At 39.1% G+C, this 21,624-nt stretch overlaps 1 protein-coding gene across 1 annotated transcript; it reads left to right on the forward strand.

The window, feature by feature from the left end:
* Nucleotides 1-940: 940 nt before the first annotated feature.
* On the forward strand, nucleotides 941-20,618 carry LOC114248954 (phospholipase A1). The gene is made up of 4 exons (XM_089735944.1): nucleotides 941-1,094; nucleotides 10,123-10,275; nucleotides 12,888-13,041; nucleotides 19,705-20,618. The coding sequence occupies exons 1-4, from the start codon at nucleotides 974-976 to the stop codon at nucleotides 20,375-20,377; spliced, it is 1,101 nt and encodes a 366-aa protein (XP_089592070.1). The 5' UTR covers nucleotides 941-973; the 3' UTR covers nucleotides 20,378-20,618.
* The last annotated feature ends 1,006 nt before the right edge of the window (nucleotides 20,619-21,624 follow it).

The following is a 21,624-nucleotide window of genomic DNA, read 5'->3' on the forward strand; positions in this document are numbered from 1 at the left end:
CGGTGACGACTGACTCAGTGGTAGTTAGCGCAGAGGGTCATGAGTTCGATTTTGGCTTCGGGCAAAATTCGTGTGATGAACAGGTTTGTCTTTTTTTTGTTTTTTTTTTATTGCTTAGATGGGTGGGCGAGCTCACAGCCTACCTGGTGCTAAGTGGTTACTGGAGCCCATGGACATCTACAACGTAAATGCTTGCAGGTCGAACTCTTCGTCGAAAGTAACAATCATATGAATAGTGTTGGAGCATTTAGAGAAAAAATGCTCAAATATATTCATGTTTAATTATGTAAATTTATAAACATACATTAACATTATTTTATAAAAACCGATTGCTTTATTGTGACGGATCTTAGCGTTGAATTTTTAACGGTAGACAGTGACTTGGCTCAGTCCCTGGCATTGCTGATGTCCATGGGCGACGGTAACCACTCATCATAAGGTGGTCGGTACGCTCGTCTGGTTCAGAGGCAATAAAATAATAAACTCTGAGGGGTCATATTTGATCTACGCAGCACATGGGAGACATATTGCGTGGTATTTTCCGGACCATACCAATAAAGTGGTTCTATACTTCATTGTTATATTATACTCTTCGTATATACTGTGCTACTTATAATATTTTGTATTCAAGTTTAACAATATTTGCTATGTGTTAGTGCATTACTATAATTCTCGTGTTGTATTTGTTATTTTAGCTGTTCTACACACACTCATCACTTTTAAAATTATTATTCTCATAATCTCTCGCAGGTCTGCCGGAAGAGATTTCTTAAAGAAATAAGCAGCACCTTTGTACATAATTTTCCTATTACTCTGTACTATGTCTTAATTTTTGTGTGTACATAAATAAATAAATAAAATAAATAAATAAAGTTTTTCTAAGCCCTACGGAACACTACGGGCGACTTGTCCAAAGCTTACAACCGCTCTTTCAACTGTAGTGGGATAATTCCGAATTCTCTTTTTCAGAAAAATGTCGAGGATCATGCCAACCCTGATGACATTGCTGGTGGTAGCTTCCATCAACATAGCGACGGGAATTTCATATGTTCCTAAAGCGGATATAGGATATCCGGCCGGCTTGATACCTGAATGTATGTTATCTTTTGTTATTTCCACTGGGTTTAGCTGGGCCGACCGAAAGCTGGTGGTGGTGGTGGTAAACCATGAATGAAGGTCATCGGACCCTGAAACCGGATTACATGATTGCGTCGCGGTAGAAACAGGCGTGATGGTGGTATCGGCTCGTAGGGGATCACTGGATCAGATTCAACGTCTTCTGACTCTGCTGATAAAGTAAATATGGGGCATATATATTATAAAGTAAATACACTTAACACATAGTCAAATAAATATATAAATGCGTACAAAGCGAATCATCTACAAAGCATCATGAATATTTATAAACTGTACACATATTATGTGCTTCTTATTATTATAATAAACATTGTATATTATAGATCTTATGATCATTCTGTATAAAGCAACATAATATACAACTTGTCGTACTATCTTTTTTAGAATTTCCCTATACGAAAACACTTTTTTACTGGTGGTAGGACCTGCTGTGAGTCCGCGCGGGTAGGTACCACCGCCCTGCCTATTTCTGCCGTGAAGCAGTAATGCGTTTCGGTTTGAAGGGTGGGGCAGCCGTTGTAACTATACTGAGACCTTACAACTTATATCTCAAGATGGGTGGCGCATTTACTTTGTAGATGTCTATGGGCTCCAGTAACCACTTAACACCAGGTGGGCTGTGAGCTCGTCCACCCATCTAAGCAACAAAAAAAAAAAAACTTGTGTGGAAGAGATCGCTATCTATATATTAATACGTGAAGCAAAAACTTTGTATCCCTTTTTACGAAAATTGCGCGGACGGAGGAGTATGAAATTTTCCACACTTATACAGAATATAGAGAAGAAGTGCACAATGCTAATATTTTTTAAAATAATGCATAAAAGATACTTTAAATCAATAAAGAAAACATTACACACACTACCATGTATTTGACACAGCACATACATAAAAGTATAATCTTTGTTTACCCATTGTCAATTGGGAAACTTTTGTTATTATTTAAAGTCTGTGGTCGAATTGAAAAAAAGATTATTATTGTTTGTCTTTAATATTATTAGTCTATAGTGCAGTTTTGGCGAATACTGTGATTATATTAACGAAATATAATAGTGTTTGACAATAGAACAATAATAAAGTTTAGACTTATTTTTTCAATTAATTATAGTCGACTACTGCGGGGCCACTAGTAGCGATAATAGCACTGAATTTTGAGATTTTTATTTGGATGAGCAAAAAAGCAATCTCTCTTTCTCTCTTTCTCTCTCTCTCTCTCTCTCTTTCTCTCTCTCTCTCTTTCGTATTTTACGCAAGTGGTTATCCGGTATTTTAATGAACCGACTTTTCTAAGTACCTGTAAGTAAGGTTTACAGATTTTTTAAAGTGAATACTATGTATTTCTGGTAAGATATCTCTGAGCGTTCATGAGTTTCCTCAAACGAAGTCCAAGAAATCTTTTCGTTTCAGCACAAGTAAAGCTACAATTTTTTTTTCTTATTTTTTGCTTAGATGTGTGGACGAGCTCACAGCCCACCTGGTGTTAAGTGGTTACTGGAGCCCATAGATATCTAGAAAGTAAATGCGCCACCAACCTTGAGATATAAGTTCTAAGGTCTCAAGTATAGACACAAGACGTAACCAAAAAATTACGCAAATTACGTGTTTGTTAATTAAAAAAAAAAACAATTAATCGTTCGATATTTTTTTATATATATTTTTTTGTTAATGCTTTTTTTTCTATTAAATTTAATTAAACACGCATACTTAAGTTTGTTCACACTCCACGCGCGTTGTCGAGTGATCGTCAAATATTTGTTGAGTCATAGATTACGAGGGAACCTCAGCCTTCCGTGTGCGTACCTGGTGTTCAAACAACAATCTGTATCGCCATCCAAGATAACGGCTTCGCGTTTTTTTTTTATTGCTTAGATGGGTGGACGAGCTCACAGCCAACCTGGTGTTAAGTGGTTACTGGAGCCCATAGACATCCACAACGTAAATGCGCCACCCACCTTGAGATATAAGTTCTAAGGTCTCAAGTATAGTTACAACGGCTGCCCCGCCCTTCAAACCGAAACGCATTACTGCTTAACGGCAGAAATAGGCAGGTTGGTGGTACCCGCCCGCGCGGACTCACAAGAGGTCCTACCACCAGTAATTACGCAAATTATAATTTTGCGGGTTTCATTTTTATTACACGATGTTATTCCTTCACCGTGGAAGTCAATCGTGAACATTTATTGAATACGTATTTCATTAGAAAAACTGGTACCCGCCTGCGGGATTCGAACACCGGTGCATCGCTTCAACACGAATGCACCGGACGTCTTATCCGTTAGGCCACGACGACTACAAATACACTACACACTCTTTGTAAATGTCGAACATTAAAACTGATCTGTTGCTGTTTGAACTCGTCGCGGCCTTCACGATAAGTCGCCCTTACTGGTGGTAGGACGTCTTGTCAGCTCGCAAGGGTGGGTTGGTGCCCCACCCTGCCTATTTCAGCCGTGAAGCTGCAATGCGTTTCGGTTTGGAGGGTGGGGCAGCCGTTGTACTGTAAAATTGAGATTTTTTGATTGCCCTTCTAGGCAAATTAATGAATTGTAAAAAAAGCGTGGGCAGCTTTTCAGGATATTATCAAAATAACCCTTCTACTCGTATCTGTTCATAGAATATTTATAACTACATATTGATTGATATCATGCACCCCACGGTTTTTTTTACAATAAAATCATTTTTTCTTACACGGTTTTTAATTCAGATTTATTAAAATTTATTTTCTATTTTTTAGTTGGATTTTCTATAAAAGCGTATTTTTTTAGTTTTTTTTTAAACTATTATTTATTTTTCATTTTTTGGTTATATTTCAATTTTAAAATGTTTTTTTTTTCAATTTTACAAAAAATTCATCTGAATCAGTCTGTAACTTATCCGAGAAATAGATGATCGGCTCGTCTGGTAGTTTCCCTTCTTGGTCTTGACGCAGACACTCCGGGTCTCAGTAAAAAAAAAAAAAACGCTAATCCTGATTATCCTAGTAAGGATAACGGATCAAATTGTTTAAAATATTGAATTGTCATCGGTTCTTAATAAATATGCCAAATTTCGATTTAATCCGACGTTTTTACCATGTTCAAAGATTCCGTTACATACATACGTATGAAGCTATTAAAAGCGTATTATAAACACATCAATTTCGTTTTATTACGGATGCTACGGAGCTACATAAATTAGTATTTGGAAAAAAACTAAAAATTCAATTAAAATCATAGATTTCCTTATTGGCAGACGTTGCATTCAAAACCATCACTTCTATAAATAATAAACAAATGAATTCGGAAACAATTTCAATGCCACATATTATTATATGCGTATTAATACCTACTAGAGGTCCCGCAGTAGTCGAAATTCAACTATAATTAATTGGAATTGTAAGTTTGTACTCTATTATGATTGTATTTTATACTTCTACTAGCGAACCCGGCGAACTTTGTTCCGCCTTAGAGGCAATAAATGAAAAGACTTTTGATCAATGTCAATTTTTTATTTGGATATAATGAATGTAAATTAAAAAAGCAAGTATTTTAATGATTCTTTATTGGCCATGTATTTTAGTTATTATTATTATATTTTCTTGTTCTTCTTCAGTCCTTTCACTCGCAAAGTTTCGAATCCTAGTTGCATTACGGTTTCGTCGGGAAAGATTTGATCGTGTTGATCGCGGCATGGCTTTCTTAATGATTACCTATCTCGGCACAATAAGCTAATCGAAACTCGAAATAAACACATCAAACGGTCAACTTCAAAATTCTACTATAATTAACCATAAACTACATTACGTTTAGCTGTCAGTTGCGTTTTGTTATTCCATATCTGTTGCGTTTTGTTATAACACATTTTATGTCATATCCCACAGAAACGTGATAAAAAGTATCCTATGTCATTCTCCTGATCCTAAGCTACCTCCCCACCAAATTTTCAGCCAAATCAGTTCAGCCGTTCTTGAGTTATAAATAGTGTAACTAACACGACTTTCTTTTATATATATAGATAATCACAAATTTCGCCAAGGCTACACTATAAAAAAATATTAATAAAGACAAACAATATTTAATCTATTCTCAATTTGACAACAGACGTCAAGAACAAAAGTTTGACAATAAATAGTATGCATACGTGTGTGCGTCAAATACATGGAATGTAGTGTGTGTAATGTTTTCTTTATTGATTTAATGTATCTTTAATGCATTATTCGAAAAAAATATTAGCATTGTGCACTTCTTCTCTATGTTCTCTATAAGTGTGGAAAATTTCATACTCCTCCGTCCGCGCAATTTTCGTAAAAAGGGATACAAAGTTTTTGCTTCACGTATTAATACCTATAATATATAGATTTTGTTTTACAAATGATTTTTGTTTTCGCTCACTTCAAAACAGTACATTCTCTTTTCAACCTTACATTTTTAATTGAAAGACGAAGTTAAGGTTTATCGACATTCCAGCTCTGTCAATTTTGTAATTTTTTTATTGCTCAGATGGGTAAACGAGCTCACAGCTCACCTGGTGTTAAGTGGTTACTGGAGCCCATAGACATTTACGACGTAAATGCGCCACCCACCTTGAATTTTATTATCTAAATAATCTATGTATTTATTTATATACTAGCTGACCCGGCAGACTTTTTAGTTCCTCAATCGATAAGTAAAAGACCTAAACTTTATTTAATTCCGAGCGTTTTCATATTTATCTACATTTTAAACCTTCTCTGGACTTCGACAAATAATTCAAGACCGAAATTAGCCAAATCGGTCGAGCCGTTCTCGAGATTTAGCGAGACTAACGAACAGCAATTCATTTTTATATATATATAGAATTTAATCACACTTTACTTATCCTTTAAATACATAATTTCATTTCCCGATCCATTTAGTTGCAATAAACATTACTATTGAACCCGTGGTTCCCATAATAAGCAAACCCCCTATGTCGCAACTAGATCATAGTGACGTGGGTCATAAACAAATTGCCGTATTTGCCCCCATGGCAAGGCACAAGGAATATTGTGGTTTTTTTTTGAACAGGTGTCGAACCTCATAAGTGGTGTCCCTGCATATGGGTCACGCGGGGTACGTGGAAGTTGATGGGATTTCTTAACTCCGATATTGATGAGTTAAGGGAGCTCTTCGTCAGCATTCGTCTTGTGAAGTCTGTGGATTGCTTTCACTACTCTACGGCAGATAGAGGACCTGGTGGTAGGACCTCTTGTGAGTCCGCGCGGGTAGGTACCGCCATCCTGCCTATTTCTGCCGTGAAGCAGTAATGCGTTTCGGTTTGAAGGGTGGGGCAGCAGTTGTAACTATACTTGAGACCTTAGAACTTACATCTCAAGGTGGGTGGCGCATTTACGTTGTGGATGTCTATGGGCTACAGTAACCACTTAACACCAGGCTATATTTTTTCACTTAACAGTTTGTTCGTTGAGCGTAAAACAATTTCAAAAAGCAATATCCAAATTAATAAATTAACTTGTCTTAAAAACCTCCATGAAATTTTATTATCAAATAAATTTTTTGTTACGCTCCTTCGATTTTTTTTTTTACTTTATGATTTAAAATAGATGTTCTAGTCTAGAGGTCGAATCCGTTCATAAGCTATTCGTGAAAAATGTAGATTCGACTTTGTACTTCGCATGACAAGAACTATTTCTCTGCGCGATGTGTATACTGTGTCAATGTCAACAACGCGCTTCGTAAGGGCAAATTATTTTATAATTTCTAAGGCTTCTTATTTATATACGCGACACAGTGCTCTGGTTTATGTAACAACTAAATACCTATAGTCGAATGCTATGTTCAGAGTAAAAGGTGATATAGTCTGTGGTAGACACGAAAATCCCGCCAAAAACGAAAACACGTCAAATGGTACGTTCAATAGAAATGCGAATCTCTTGAGAGTCCGCGCGGGTCGGTACCACCATCCTGCCTATTTCTGCCGTGAAGCAGTAATGCGTTTCGGTTTGAGGGTGGGGCAGCCGTTGTAACTATACTTGAGACCTCAGAACTTATATCTCAAGATGGATGGCGCATTTACGTTGTAGATGTCTATGGGCTCCAGTAACCACTTAACATCATGTGGGCTGTGAGCTCGTCCATCCACCTAGCAATAAAAAAACAGCTTCATTTAAGTTTACACCCCTTTCAAATATATTGCTGAAGAAGGTTTTTGATATGATGTTTTTTCAAAATTTTAACCTTTAAATGGCTCTGCTGTAATGCAAAAATTTTTTTTTTTTTTTTTTTTTTTTTATTGCTTAGATGGGTGGACGAGCTCACAGCCCACCTGATGTTAAGTGGTTACTGGAGCCCATAGACATCCACAACGTAAATGCGCCACCCACCTTGAGATACAAGTTCTAAGGTCTCAAGTATAGTAACGACGGCTGCCCCACCCTTCAAACCGAAACGCATTACTGCTTCACGGCAGAAATAGGCAGGGTGGTGGTACCCACCCGCGCGGACTCACAAGAGGTCCTACCACCAGTAATTACGCAAATTATAATTTTGCGGGTTTCATTTTTATTACACGATGTTATTCCTTCACCGTGGAAGTCAATCGTGAACATTTGTTGAGTACGTATTTCATTTGAAAAATTGGTACCCGCCTGCGGGATTCGAACACCGGTGCATCGCTCAACACGAATGCACCGGACGTCTTATCCGTTAGGCCACGACGACTAAAATATCGTATAAACCGAATGAATAGCCTTTCTTCACCCCTCGATTCAATCAATAGTTTACTCAGTTGATATTTTTTTAGTATTAATATGTGCATTTAAAATTACTTTTACAGTTTGATATCGGGTTTACTATTTTTGAAGTTATACTTCTTTAGGCGCGTTATGAAAAATTGATGATAGTGAAATTTTACGATGCGCGCGCACCGTGACACTAAATTAACAGAATGAAGTTACTAACACTAAATCGCTCATTACAATACGACCGACGTAACTTGGCGAGTCTGAATATAGCCGCAGGTGTACTTTCGCGCATGTACACTCGTAAAAAAAAGTGTTATTAGCATTCATTTTTTAGTAATATAAATGACAAAATTATTATTTAATAAATATTATTAAATTATTAACGTTAAATATTTATTATTAATTATTTAATATTAAAAAAAAAGAAATAAAATTAATAAAAATAAAGTATAACTTCTTACGCGCGTACATAAGTACACGCACCCTTTTTTTTGTATAAATTAAATTGGATATAAAATTTAAAATCCTTTTTTGTTACTTATCAGCTAGAGACTTATCGAATCTGATGTTAGGGTGTTTTGGGGCAGTGGAATAACAAAATTTGCACTTATGAATTAGTGGCGTCACCGCCATAGAGGCATGGACGCGCGAGTCAGAAAACAAAATGTAACTATTTTAGTGCTTAGGTGGGTAGACAAGCTCACGGCCAACCTAGTGTTAAGTGGTTACCGGAGCCCATAGACGTCTCTGACGTAAATGCCGTCACTTACCACGAGACATAAGTTCAAAGGTCTCAGTTTTTACAGTACAACGGCTGGCTGCCCCACCCTTCAAGCCGAAACGCATTACTGCTTCACGGTAGAAATAAGCAGGGTAGTGGTACCTACCCGTGCGGATTCACAATACGTCCTACCACCGGTACCTGGAAATGTCTTGAGAATATAATATATGATTAATACAATTACTACTAATTGGGTTGTTATTTTGAATGTATCATATGTTTTATAACTATTCACTATTCCGTGTTAATAATATTAAGCAAAATATAATAAAGGAAGCTTGAAAAAAATAAAACATTAATAAACTTATAATTATTTTATACATTAATTGTAATTTTAATAATTATAACTTCAACGTGACTAATTATTTTTCAGGCTTATCGACAGGAGCGATCTCTTTCAGACAACCGCGGTGTACTTATCGATTGAAAATACAATACATATATTTATAAATATATAAATATCAAAAATATTATGATAACATTACCACTAAATACTAAAAAAAACACAGACGCTCATCTTAATAGCATTCGATCCTGAATTAGAAGTAATCATACATTATATTACAATTAATCTAGAAGGAATCTAAAAAGATATTTTATGATAATTCAAATTTGACAGATCGCATCTTAGTCCTCCGTGACCACGGGATCTTGGGTTTGAGGGTTTGAAAAATGTGATATACGTAAAATTGTGATAACTAGCCCACTGAGTTTCTCGCCGGATCTTCTCAGTGGGTCGCGTTTCCGATCCGGTGGTGGATTCTGCGAAGCACGGCTCTTGCTAGGGTTCGTGCTAGCAACGTCATCAGGATTGAGCCCCGTGAGCTCACCTACTAGTTAAGGCGACGCTGATATAGCCTCTCAAGGCTATCAGCTTAGGTAGGAAAAGAAAAGTGATAACAAATCCAAGTGTTTAACACATTTGGATTTGCAACCCTAATTTTGACCTCCCTTTTTAAGTTTCGTGAACGACCTCACGACCCACCTTAATTGTTTACATTAAATGGCTACCGGAGCCTATGGACATGCCAGGCGCTACTTCGAGACATCGATATCTCAATTGTCTCTACATGGTATGGTAGGCAGCAGCTTGGCTCTGCCCCTGGCATTGCTGACGTCCATGAGCGACGGTGATCACTTACCATCAGGTGGGCCGTATGCTCGTCTGCCCACAATGGCAATAAAAAAAAACTTCAAGTCGGAACGCATGACTGATGTCAGAGATATTGATACCTGTCCAAAATAATAGCAATAAATGTGCTGAGATAATTCTGGAACTTCCAACGAGGGAATGAATGAATGCTCCTCTTTGCTTAGTATTCCTCAATTCTGAGGGTGGTGACCGACCTTCTCTATCATTTTCTTTCGCACGAATTTTCTCCATCTGTTTTTGTGTGGAGGGCGTCGTGAAATGTGGAATCAAGAGCGTACCCGCAAGAGGGCTCCGCACCAGAGGCCTTTTCCCATCCACTCAATGAACCAACAAGTCTTATTTTATCCATCCAGGTCCAGGAGTTCAGAAGAACGCCACAATCAGCGCTCGGATGCTGCCAAACTTGAAAATCACCCTGCACAAAATCCTTCCAAACGGACTGATCAGCAGACAGCTGGTGCCGATCGAGACTGCGTCCAAGGTCGTGGCCAAAGATAAAAGTTACGGTGAGTTCTGTCTTTGAAGGGAAACTTCTTTACGCACGCTTGATTTGAGGAGTAAGCTGGTGAATGCGTGACGAGAGCGTTACGAGAAATATGATCGGGCGAGACGAACGGAAGTTGAGAGGGAGATATATATATTATTGCTTAGATTTATGGACGAGCTCACAGCCCACCTGGTGTTAAGTGGTTACTGGAGCCCATAGACATCTACAACGTAAATGCGCCACACACGTTGAGATAAGTTCTAAGGTCTCAAGTATAGTTACAACGGCTTAGTTGGACTGTGAGTTCGTCCACACATCTAAGCAATACAAAAAAAAGGTAGGAGAAAAATGTTATTTTTCTTTTTGTCATCGTATTTTCTTGTGGATTTGGATTCGACTAGTTTAGCGTTTGCCTCATTAATAACAGACTTGATCTTGACCTTGCATTAATGAGATTCTGTTATGTTCTAACTACACACAATAAGCCTGTAATGACATCACATCCAAATTGAAATAAACGAACTACCAAAACACCATTAAAAATACAAATTTAAAGAACTAATTATAATGTAAACTCGCAGGATTTATAAGTACGCAATATATTATATGACAATAAATAATTTGACACTTATCCAGTCGTGCTCCCTTTGTCTGAGGGTCGTTTTTATTTTTATTACTTAGATGGGTGGACGAGCTCACAGTCCACCTGGTGTTCAGTGGTTACTGAAGCCCATGGACATCTACAACGTAAATGCGCCATCCACCTTGAGATATAAGATATATAAGATATAACTGCACCTATAATTGAGGTGACATCTTTTTGTCTTTTGTCAATTGTTCAATGTTTTGTATTGATGATCACTTTGTTGGTGCAACTTAATAAATAAATAAATAAATAAGGTCTCAGTATAGTTACAACGGCTGCTCCACCCTTCAAACCGAAACGCATTACTGCTTCACGGTATAAATAGGCGGAGCGGTGGTACCTACCCGTGCGGACTCACAAGAGATCCTACCACCAGTAATTACGCAAATTATAATTTTGCGGGTTTGATTTTTGTTACACGATGTTATTCCTTCACCGTGGAAGTCAATCGTGAACAATTGTTAAGTACGTATTTCATTAGAAAAATTGGTACCCGCCTGCGGGATTCGAACACCGTTGCATCGCTATATGCGAATGAACCGGACGTCCTATCCTTTAGGCCACGTCGACTTCAAGTATTCAAGACTTCAAGTACTATTGTGTTTGAGACAACACTTTGACGATACTTTGTTGTGAACTCGGCGTTGACAACCCAACCCAAATGTTGTACTGCGCTTGTAGGCTTCTAGTGGTGCTATGGCGGATATGAGCCCGCAAGGGTAGGTACCGCCATTCGGCCCATTTCGGTACAAATGGGCCGAATGGCGGTACCTACCGTCGAAGTCGTACGATTAAAACTTCCAAGTTCAATGTAAATTGAATTCTCAGAAAAACAAGAAACATTAATATCATTATCGTATCGCCTCTAATTCCTTATAATTAACATAATTCGTTAGGATATATTCCGAGTAAAAATATTAATACTTCATTTACATGATGATACAAGTTTTTTTTTATTGCTTAGATGGGTGGACGAGCTCACAGCCCACCTGGTGCTAAGTGGTTACTGAAGCCCATTGACATCTACAACGTAGACGCGCCACCTACCTTGAGATACAAGTTATAAAGTCTCAGTATAGTTACAACGGCTGCCTCATCCTTCAAACCGAAACGCATTACTGCTTCAGGGCAGAAATAGGCGGAGCGGCAGTACCTACCCGTGCGGACTCACAAGAGGTCCTACCACCAGTAATTACGCAAATTATAATTGTGCGGGTTTGATTTTTATTACCCGATGTTATTCCTTCACCGTGGAAGTTAATCGTGAACAGGCAGCGACTTGGCTCTGCCCCTGGCATTGCTGACGTCCATGAGCGACGGTGACCACTTACCATCAGATGGGCCGTATGCTCGTCTGCCTACAACGGCAATAAAAAAAAAGAACATTTGTTGAGTACGTATTTCATCAGAAAAATTGGTACCCGCATGCGGGATTCGAACACCGGTGCATCGCTCGTTACGAATGCACCGGACGTCTTAACCCTTAGGCCACGACGACTTCACTCTACGATCTTTCTAGACCACCAGCAGCAATATCCAACAGCATTAGAACGTGAACAAAAAAAAACGTGTGGCACTCGGGAACTGCCGCGGTAAAGCTATTGCATAGCATTTTTTATCAACTTATGCAATTATAATTAGACAATGATAATTTAATATTAAAACAGTAATAAAACAAGACCACGCTATATTAAACATCAATAAAAGCAAAACCTTAACTGCCCCTATCACACTCATAAGCTAGACCGCGCGAGAGAGAGATGGGCAGACTTTTCATGATGCGCATGCAGTGTGACGTTATGCCGCGCGCTTATTCACAAGCACTACACAAGCGCAACGGAGGTAGGCGGAGTGAGGTGTGTAAGGTTTTTTTCGTTACGGAATTTCATGATTCGGTCGCCGCGCTCAAGACCCGCGATAAAAGCTATGCAATAGCTAAAAAACAAAATATCGTTTTAGAACACCCTGTAACTTTTTCGCTATAGATTTCAGATCGAAGAAGACGATGCTGTACGCCGTGGGCTTCCTGGACAGTTCGATTTACCCACATTCGCAGGCTATAGGCACCGCCTACGCGAAGCGTGGCTACAACGTCTTCATTACGGAAACAGTACATTTCTTGTCATACATATACCCGAAGTAAGTAGTTAATTTTTTTTGTATAATTTAGCTAGCGGAACCGACAGACGTTGTCCTGTGAAGGCATACACAACAATTCATTCAAGACAAATGATTGGATTTTGGATTGGATCTGATTTGGACAATTCAAGACCAAAATTAGCCAAATCGGTCCAGCCGTTCTCGTGTTTTAGCGAGACTAACGAACAGCAATTCATTTTTATATATATAGATTCGCGAAGCAGCTGCCCTAGAGATGTTCGGTATTTTCCGGAGGCGCTCGGGCAACTGTTAGCAATTTCCCTCCTCCTGGCTGAGCCCGTCCTCACCCACCTGTCCTCGTGAAACTGGCAATTCTTCTGGAACATATCTGTATATGCCACTTAATTTTTCTATTGACCACAAACGCAGAATGATTGGATACCATAGAATCTAAATTAGGAAAACGTAATTTGTTAATTATCTGATGTTCACGAATCAGTTTTGCGAAGGAATGTTAGTATGTAATGAGTTAAAGCCATTATAGTAATTACTGGTTGTATTCTAGAGCAAATAGTCTGTAAAATACATCAGTCTCTCAACCTTCTAGCATCGTTACAATATGTATTCTCTGTATTTTTACATAAAATTCTCTCATTAAATCCTATTATATTAGGTATTATATTATTAGGTATTATAGCGTAGTATTATTTTTTAATAGTGGTAGAACCTCTTGTGAGACCGCACGGGTAGGTGCCACCACCCCGCCTATTTCTGCCGTGAAGCAATAATGCGTTTCGGTTTGAAGGGCGGGGCAGCCGTTGTAACTATACGACTAAACAAGTTTGACAAAATCTCGTGACAAGACCGAGAATATTTTTTTAAATAAATAAATGGTATTCGATTTTTAAAACCAAGGAGTCTTCAATTAAAAAGATTTTAATATGACAGGAACAGTGGAAATATTCCATTCCCGATACTTTTAGTGCAGCTTAGTACTGAGACCTTAGAAATCATATCTCAAGGTGGGTAACCACTTAACATCAGGTGGACTGTGAGCTCGTCCACGTTATAAAGGAATAAAAAAAAAAGTATGGGAACGACAGTGTATGACAGTGCATGGGCGTTGGTTACCAAATGGTCAATGATTTGGTTTGTCCAAATAAGTTCGTAAAAGGAATCGTAATCAGAATATTACTAAAAGATATTGACGAATATATTGATAAGATATTGACGAATTTAAGTTTTGATTACAGTACCTGACAATAAGAATTGCACATCGACTTGTGGAATGAGATGATTGGGTAATATTCGCTTCGTAGAGCGCTTGCTTTGTTACACATTGCCTTTTTTTTTTTTATTGCCTTTGTAGGCAGACGGGCATACGGTCCACCTGATGGTGAGTGGTTACCGTCGCCTATGGACTTCAGCAATGCCAGGGGCAGAGCCAAGCCGCTGCTTACCGCTTAATACTCTCCACAAGCCTCGTTTGAAGAAGGACATGTCATAGCGCTCGGGAAACACCGGGGAGGGGAGCTCATTCCATAGCCGGATGCCACGTGGCAAAAAAGATCTCTGGAAACGCACTGTGGATGACCGCAGTGGCTCCAGGTAGTATGGATGAACTCTACTCCGGAAAATGATATGCCTATGTGACGTTTGTCAGTCGTTGTTCAAGACAGTTCGAGTGTCATAGTGTGCGGTCAGACTGCATCGTGCGACAGAGATAGCGTTCGAAAAAGCCGAAATTAGCCGATTGTCTCTTTTCAAATCCCGATTTGTAATATTTGTTGCCAGGTACTGTACTGTTCTATCTCCCAAATTGGAACCTATGTCGGTACCGTGACAGAGATAACAAAAAATGGTTTAGTATTTTCTTCGGTTTTTGTTAATCTGGGACATAATTATAACAACTTTTACGGTTTTACTGCTGCGCGTTTATGGTTTCCAAATTATTATTTCCGACGCTTCGGAACTTATACGGTTTTCGTGGTCACGGCTGACCATTACCACTCAGACGAGATTATCCGGTAAAATAAGTTTTAATTATAAAAGAAAACATTAAAAAAAACACATCTAAATATCAAACACGAGTTACTTTTGAGGCAAAATACGAAAATACAAAAATTCTTTATTTCCAAAAGGCGAGTTAAAATAATACAATGATTGGAGTCTCCTTTTAAGCCTGCAAACCTGTACTAGGAAACTCCGCTCTTCCATAAAAGCACGTTATATACTACAATATTACTAATGATATATAACAAATGTGTGTGTTTGTGGGTGTGTGTGTGCGTGTGTGCATGTGCATGTGTGTGTGGGTGTGTGCGCGCGCGTTTATTTGTTGTTTTACTTTAACTAGAGGTCCCGCAGTAGTCGAAATTCGACTATAATTAATTGGAATTGTAAGTTTGTACACTGTTATGATTGTATTTTATACTTTAGACTACACTATAAAAAATATTAACAAAAACAAACAATATTTAATGTATTCTCAATTTGACCACAGACGTCCAGAACAAAAGTTTGACAATAAATAGTATGCATGCGTGTGTGCGTCAAATACATGGTATGTAGTGTATGTCATGTTTTCTTTATTGATTTAATTTATCTTTTATGCATTATTTAAAAAAAATATTAGCATTGTGCACTTCTTCTCTATATTCTGTATAAGTGTGGAAAATTTCATAGTCCTCCGTCCGCGCAATTTTCGTAAAAAGGGATACAAAGTTTTTGCTTCACGTATTAATATATAGATATATTTAGAATAGCCTCTGTTTCCTTATAGTTTTAGATCTGAGCCATTTAGAGATACTTATTTTACACTCCGTGTATAAGGCACCGACAGCAGTTTTATAACGTTTGCCTGCGAAATGATCAATTAAAATGTTTGTTTAAATGTGTTTGGTTTGCCTAAGAAGCGTGTTTATGGAACGTGGTTGAACAATGAGTAAGGATTTTTTTATTTCTTCTATGGGTGGACTATTTCACAGCCCACCTGGTGTTAGATCGTTACTGGAGCCCATAGACATCTACAACGTAAATGCGCCACCCACCTTGAGATATAAGTTCTAAGGTCTCCGTATAGTTACACCGGTTGCCCCACCCTTCAAACCGAAACGCATTATTGCTTCACGGCGGAAATAGGCAGGGTGGTGGTACCTACCCGTGCGGACTCACAAGAGGTCTTACCACCAGTAAAAGGAAGAGGCTTATCTTGACATTTCACTTCTTCCTATGTTTCCACTATACAATTATAATATCTACGTCCATTTAAAATACTGACAATAATATTTATACAATAAATAATAGGCCCAGGTAGCTTTGAAAAATCGCCAAAAGCACATTGTGATTTAAAAAGTGGAGACTTCGCCCCTGATATTTCAATTTAGTTGGCGACATCCATATGAGATCAGTGTAAGAGCTAATTAAATACCTCAGATTCACTATGAAATTCTCAAGTGAAAACTTGTTTAGTGCCAACTGTTGTGATTTGAATCTCGATAAAATGAAAAAGCGGTACTTAAAAGACACATTCAGCTTAATTTGAGAGATAATGCGATATATTTTGTTTCGAACAGCTCCTAATCCTAATTTAAGGACCTTGATTATTGATTCTTCAAAAAAGCGTTGCGGCACTATAAGCCTTTATTCAAGTCTATCTAGTAGCTAGTTCAAGTTACATCCTTGACCCAGACGACGTGACAGCCAACAGCCGTCGTCGCCCTAGACATATCCTTTCACCAGATCTCGCCGGTTCTTCTCACTGATTCCGATCCGGTGGTAGATTCAGCGAAGTACTGCTCTTGCTAGGGTGAATGTTAGCAATTCTGTCAGACTGAGCCCCGTGAGCTCGCCCATCAATCAGGGTGAAACCAGAATAGTAATTATTTTCGGCAATAACTGGTTATTCTTGCCCCGGACGCCTTGACAGTTTCACCAGTTGCCTCCCTTCCTCTTAGCGTCGCTTTCCTCATTACTGAGGATTAGGAACCCCGCGCTGCATCATGCTTTCATATACAATTTCTCCCCATCTGCTGCGATCCTTGATTTGTAGAGCACATCGTGGAACTTGATGTTCAGACAAGATCGAATCCGGTCCAACCATCTCGTGGGACTGCATCCTCTGGGACGTTTGCCATCTATCTTGCCAGTCACCATTAGCTGTTCAAGATTGTGACTCTCCTTTCGAGCCATGTGTCCAAAGAATTCCAGTACTCTGCGAAGGCATATCGTGGAAAGTCTAGTTTTAATATTAAATTCTTGTAAGATTGACACATTGGTGTCAAAGGCAGTCCATGTATAAGGTGCAAGATACTTCAAACGAACGAATGCATCTGTAATAACATAATGAATAATTTATCTGATTCAATATGTGTGCTCGTTAAATGTTACGGTCAATTCTTTTGTCGCGTTCGACATGTTACTGCAAATCGCGTGTTTACCTTGAGGTAAATGGGTCATATTCTTCTATACCTAAGGTATTACCTATACGTGTTTACCTTGGAAAGGTCAATAAGGGATTCATAAGAGTGTGGGCAAAAGCTCGCTTTAAATGTCTTCCTCCAAGCAATAAATATAAATAATTTTGGGGCAGTCCACTGTACTATAAAAACTGAGGCCTTAGAACTTGTGTTTCAATGTGGGTGGCGGCAATTACGTTGTAGATGTCTATGGGCTCCGGTAATCACTTAAGGTGGGCCATGTCCTCATCCAAAAATCTAAGAAAAAAAAAATAAAAAAAAAATTAAAAAAAGTTGCGTGACCTTTGATTGTGAACGTGGAGTTATTAATTGATCTTTAACATATTTGAGTACATAATTATATTTTTAAATTGCTATCCATAGGTAAATTAAATTGTACAGATTTTTGTGTGAGATTGCAACCCACAACTATTTAAAGTTTGTAAATCGGGATAATAGAGGGTAAATCGGCATAATAGAGGGAGTGGTTAAGTATGTGTAATGCATTTTTGCTCGGTCCACCTGTTGGTAAGTAGTCACCGTTGATCATGGACATCAGCAGTGCCAGAGGCGCAGCGAAACCGTTGTCTACAGCTGAGGAGTCGTCTCGAACCTCGTTTGATGGAGGGCATGTTTTGTTATTATTTTTATTATTGCTATTGTAGGCGAGCACACGACCCACCCGATGGTGGGTGGTTATCGTCGCCCATGGACATCAGCAATGCTAGCGGCACAGCCAAGTTGCTGCCTACCGTTGAAATAGCGCTCGGGAAACACCATGAAGGGGAGTTTATTCCAGAGTCGTAAGTTACGTGATGAAAAGATCTTTGGAAACACGCAGTCTAAGTAGTATGAATGAACTCTGCTTTAAAGACGGGAGGTGCGATAGTAAAAAGGAGATTATGGTTACAATACGGTTTTCATTTTAACTAGAGGTCCCGCAGTAGTCGAAATTCGACTATAATTAATTGGAATTGTAAGTTTGTACACTATTATGATTGTCTATACTAATATTATAAAGAGGAAAGATTTGTTTGTTTGTTTGTTTCGAATAGGCTCCGAAACTACTGGACCGATTTGAAAAAATCTTTTTCCATTAGAAGCCGACATTGTCCCTGATGAACATAGGCTACTTTTTTTTATTTATTTTTTTATTTATATTTTTTTGATTTCATGTGTGTTTTAATGTTTCCGAAGCGAAGCGAGGGCGGGTCGCTAGTATTTTATACTTCTATAAGCACAAATTTCGCCAAGACTACACTATAAAAAACATTAACAAAGACAAACAATATTTAATCTATTCTTAATTTGACAATAGACGTCAAAAACAAAAGTTTGACAATAAATAGTATGCATGCGTGTGTGCGTCAAATACATGGTCTGTAGTGTGTGTAATGTTTTCTTTATTGATTTAATGTATCTTTTATGCATTATTTTAAAAAAATATTAGCATTGTGCACTTCTTCTCTATATTCTCTATAAGTGTGGAAAATTTCATACTCCTCCGTCCGCGCAATTTTCGTAAAAAGGGATACAAAGTTTTTGCTTCACGTATTAATATATAGATAAACTTAGACACTGCAAGCTATGTGACGTTTGTCAGTCGTTATTCAATTGCGGTAGTGTGTTGTCGGAACGTTTTGTGCGACAGAGATAACGCTCTACGAAGCCGAAATCGGCCGATTGTCTCTTTCCAAAGTCCGATGTGTAATATTTATCGTCGGGTACTGTAACTGAAGTCGTCGTGGCCTAAAGGATAAGACGTCCGGTGCATTCGTATCTAGCGATTGCACCGGTGTTCGAATCCCGCAGGCGGGTACCAATTTTTCTAATGACATACGTACTTAACTAATGTTCACGATTGACTTCCACGGTGAACGGATAGCATCGTGTAATAAAAATTTAACCCGCAAAATTATAATTTGCGTAATTGCTGGTGGTAGACGTCTCTTGTGAGTCCGTACGGGTAGGTACCCCCACCCTGCCTATTTCTGCCGTGAAGCAGTAATACGTTTCGGTTTGAAGGGTGGGGCGGCCGTTGTAACTATACTGAGTCCTTAGAACTCATATCTCAAGGTGGGTGACGCATTTACGTTGTAAACGTTTAACACCAGGTGGGCTGTGAGCTCGTCCATCCATCTAATAAATAAAATAATAATGAAAAGAACTGTAAAGTATTTCATACGTGACGTTCTTTTCGTACGTTATTACAATGAACTGTAAATGTAAATCGCCCGTTTTTCAGATCAGTACGTATTACCAGAGTGATCGGAATGAAGGTCGGCGAATTCCTCGTTAAGCTAATGGAACAAGGCTTATCTCCCGACGATTTGGAGTTAGTCGGGGCCAGTCTTGGGGGTCATCTGGTCGGAGCGGCCGCCAAATATATATACGAGAAGACTGGCTTCAAACCGTTTCGCGTCACCGGCCTGGACCCCGCCGGCCCGTGCTTTAGATCGCTTCCAGAAGAATTCAAACTGTCTCCAAATGACGGTCAGCATGTAGACGTCATCCACACAAACATAGACGGCTTTGGTATCGCCGAGAGGCTTGGTCATATAGACGTCTACGTCAATGGCGGCGAGTACCAGCCCAGCGACATCCCCTACATTCCTTGCCTTGTGGTTTGCAGTCACATACGTTCGATATTATATTGGTGGCAAGCCTTAGAGCATCCAAAGAAGTTCATAGGCGTGAAATGCGCTAGCATCCAGGAGGCTAGATTGGCGAACTGCTTCAACAACACGGATATCGTTTACATGGGCCTAGAAACTGATTTTAGTAAGAGTGGAATTTATTATCTGCCCACGCACAATGAGTTTCCGTATTACAGAGGCAAGGCTGGCTTAAAAGCCGAGAACGAAATATATACGTCAATTACTAAGCAGATAAACGCGGTTGATTTGTTTGAAGCCTAAGGATGTTTGGTTTTTAAGGAAAAAAATATTAATCGGAAATTGATATATCACACATACAGTGCGATAACGTCACTTATTACTGGTGGTAGGACCTCTTGTGAGTCCGCACGGGTAGGTACCACCACCCTGCCTATTTCTGCCATGAAGCAATAATGCGTTTCGGTTTGAAGGGTGGGGCAGCCGTTGTAACTATACTTGAGACCTTAGAACTTATATCTCAAGGTGAGTGGCGCATTTACGTTGTAGATGTCTATGGGCTTATCATCATCATCATCAACAGCCCACAGTCGTCCACTGCTGGACATAGGCTTCTCCCAATCTACACCACTGAGCCCGGTCTGCGGCTCTCCTCATCCACTTCTTGCCGACCACCGTGCGGAGGTCATCGCACCATCTAGCCAGGGGGCGTCCCACGTTACGTCTTCCGCTGCGCGGTCTCCAGTAACCAGGTTACGCTCGCGCTCGTCCACCTATCTATGCAAAAAATAAAAAAAAAACTTATGCAATTTATGTAATTTTTCAGGAGAAACGTTGGAAAATTCAACATCTTATTACCTAGTCAGGTCATAAATTCTGTCACATGCTTAATGTAAAATAATTGAAACAAGTTTATTCATTATGTAACCATTCATATACCAAAATGAACTTAACAAAACATAGATTCTTATGACATTAAAGTTTATTCAAAATGACCTCCGTGATTTTGAATACAGGCCTTCAATCTGCACGGCCAGTCCTCTATCGCAGCACGAACGAGGTCCATGTCAATATCGGCGGCTGCCTTAATCAAGGATGTCTTGAGTGACTCCAAATTGGGATGAGGCTTTGAGCACGCCTTTTCCTCCAAGTGTTGCCATATCTTGTAATCTAACGGATTCAAATCTGGACTGGAGGAGGGCCAGTCTTCGTGCCGGATGAAGTCGATTTCACGCGCCGCCAGCCAGTCTTGTGTGCTCTTCGCTCTATGAGCTGGCGCCGAATCTTGTTGGAATACTCAGTGCCTGTTATTGAATATGGTATGAGAAACAGGTTCCACAAGGTTCGTCAGGACTGTATTTTGATACACAACTGCATTCGTTTTTACACCTTTCTCACAAAAATGTACCTCTGTTAAGCCCCAATAAGAAACTCCCAACCATACCATGAGCGAGGATGGAAAATGACCTCGTTGGACACGCGGAATACGGTTGCTTGCTTCTTCACTACTGGGTGCGTACACCTTATCATTTTGTTTGTTGTATCTCTCT

The sequence above is a fragment of the Bombyx mandarina genome, chromosome 20, assembly GCF_030267445.1.
Source record: "Bombyx mandarina strain Sakado chromosome 20, ASM3026744v2".
Classification (NCBI taxonomy): domain Eukaryota; kingdom Metazoa; phylum Arthropoda; class Insecta; order Lepidoptera; family Bombycidae; genus Bombyx; species Bombyx mandarina.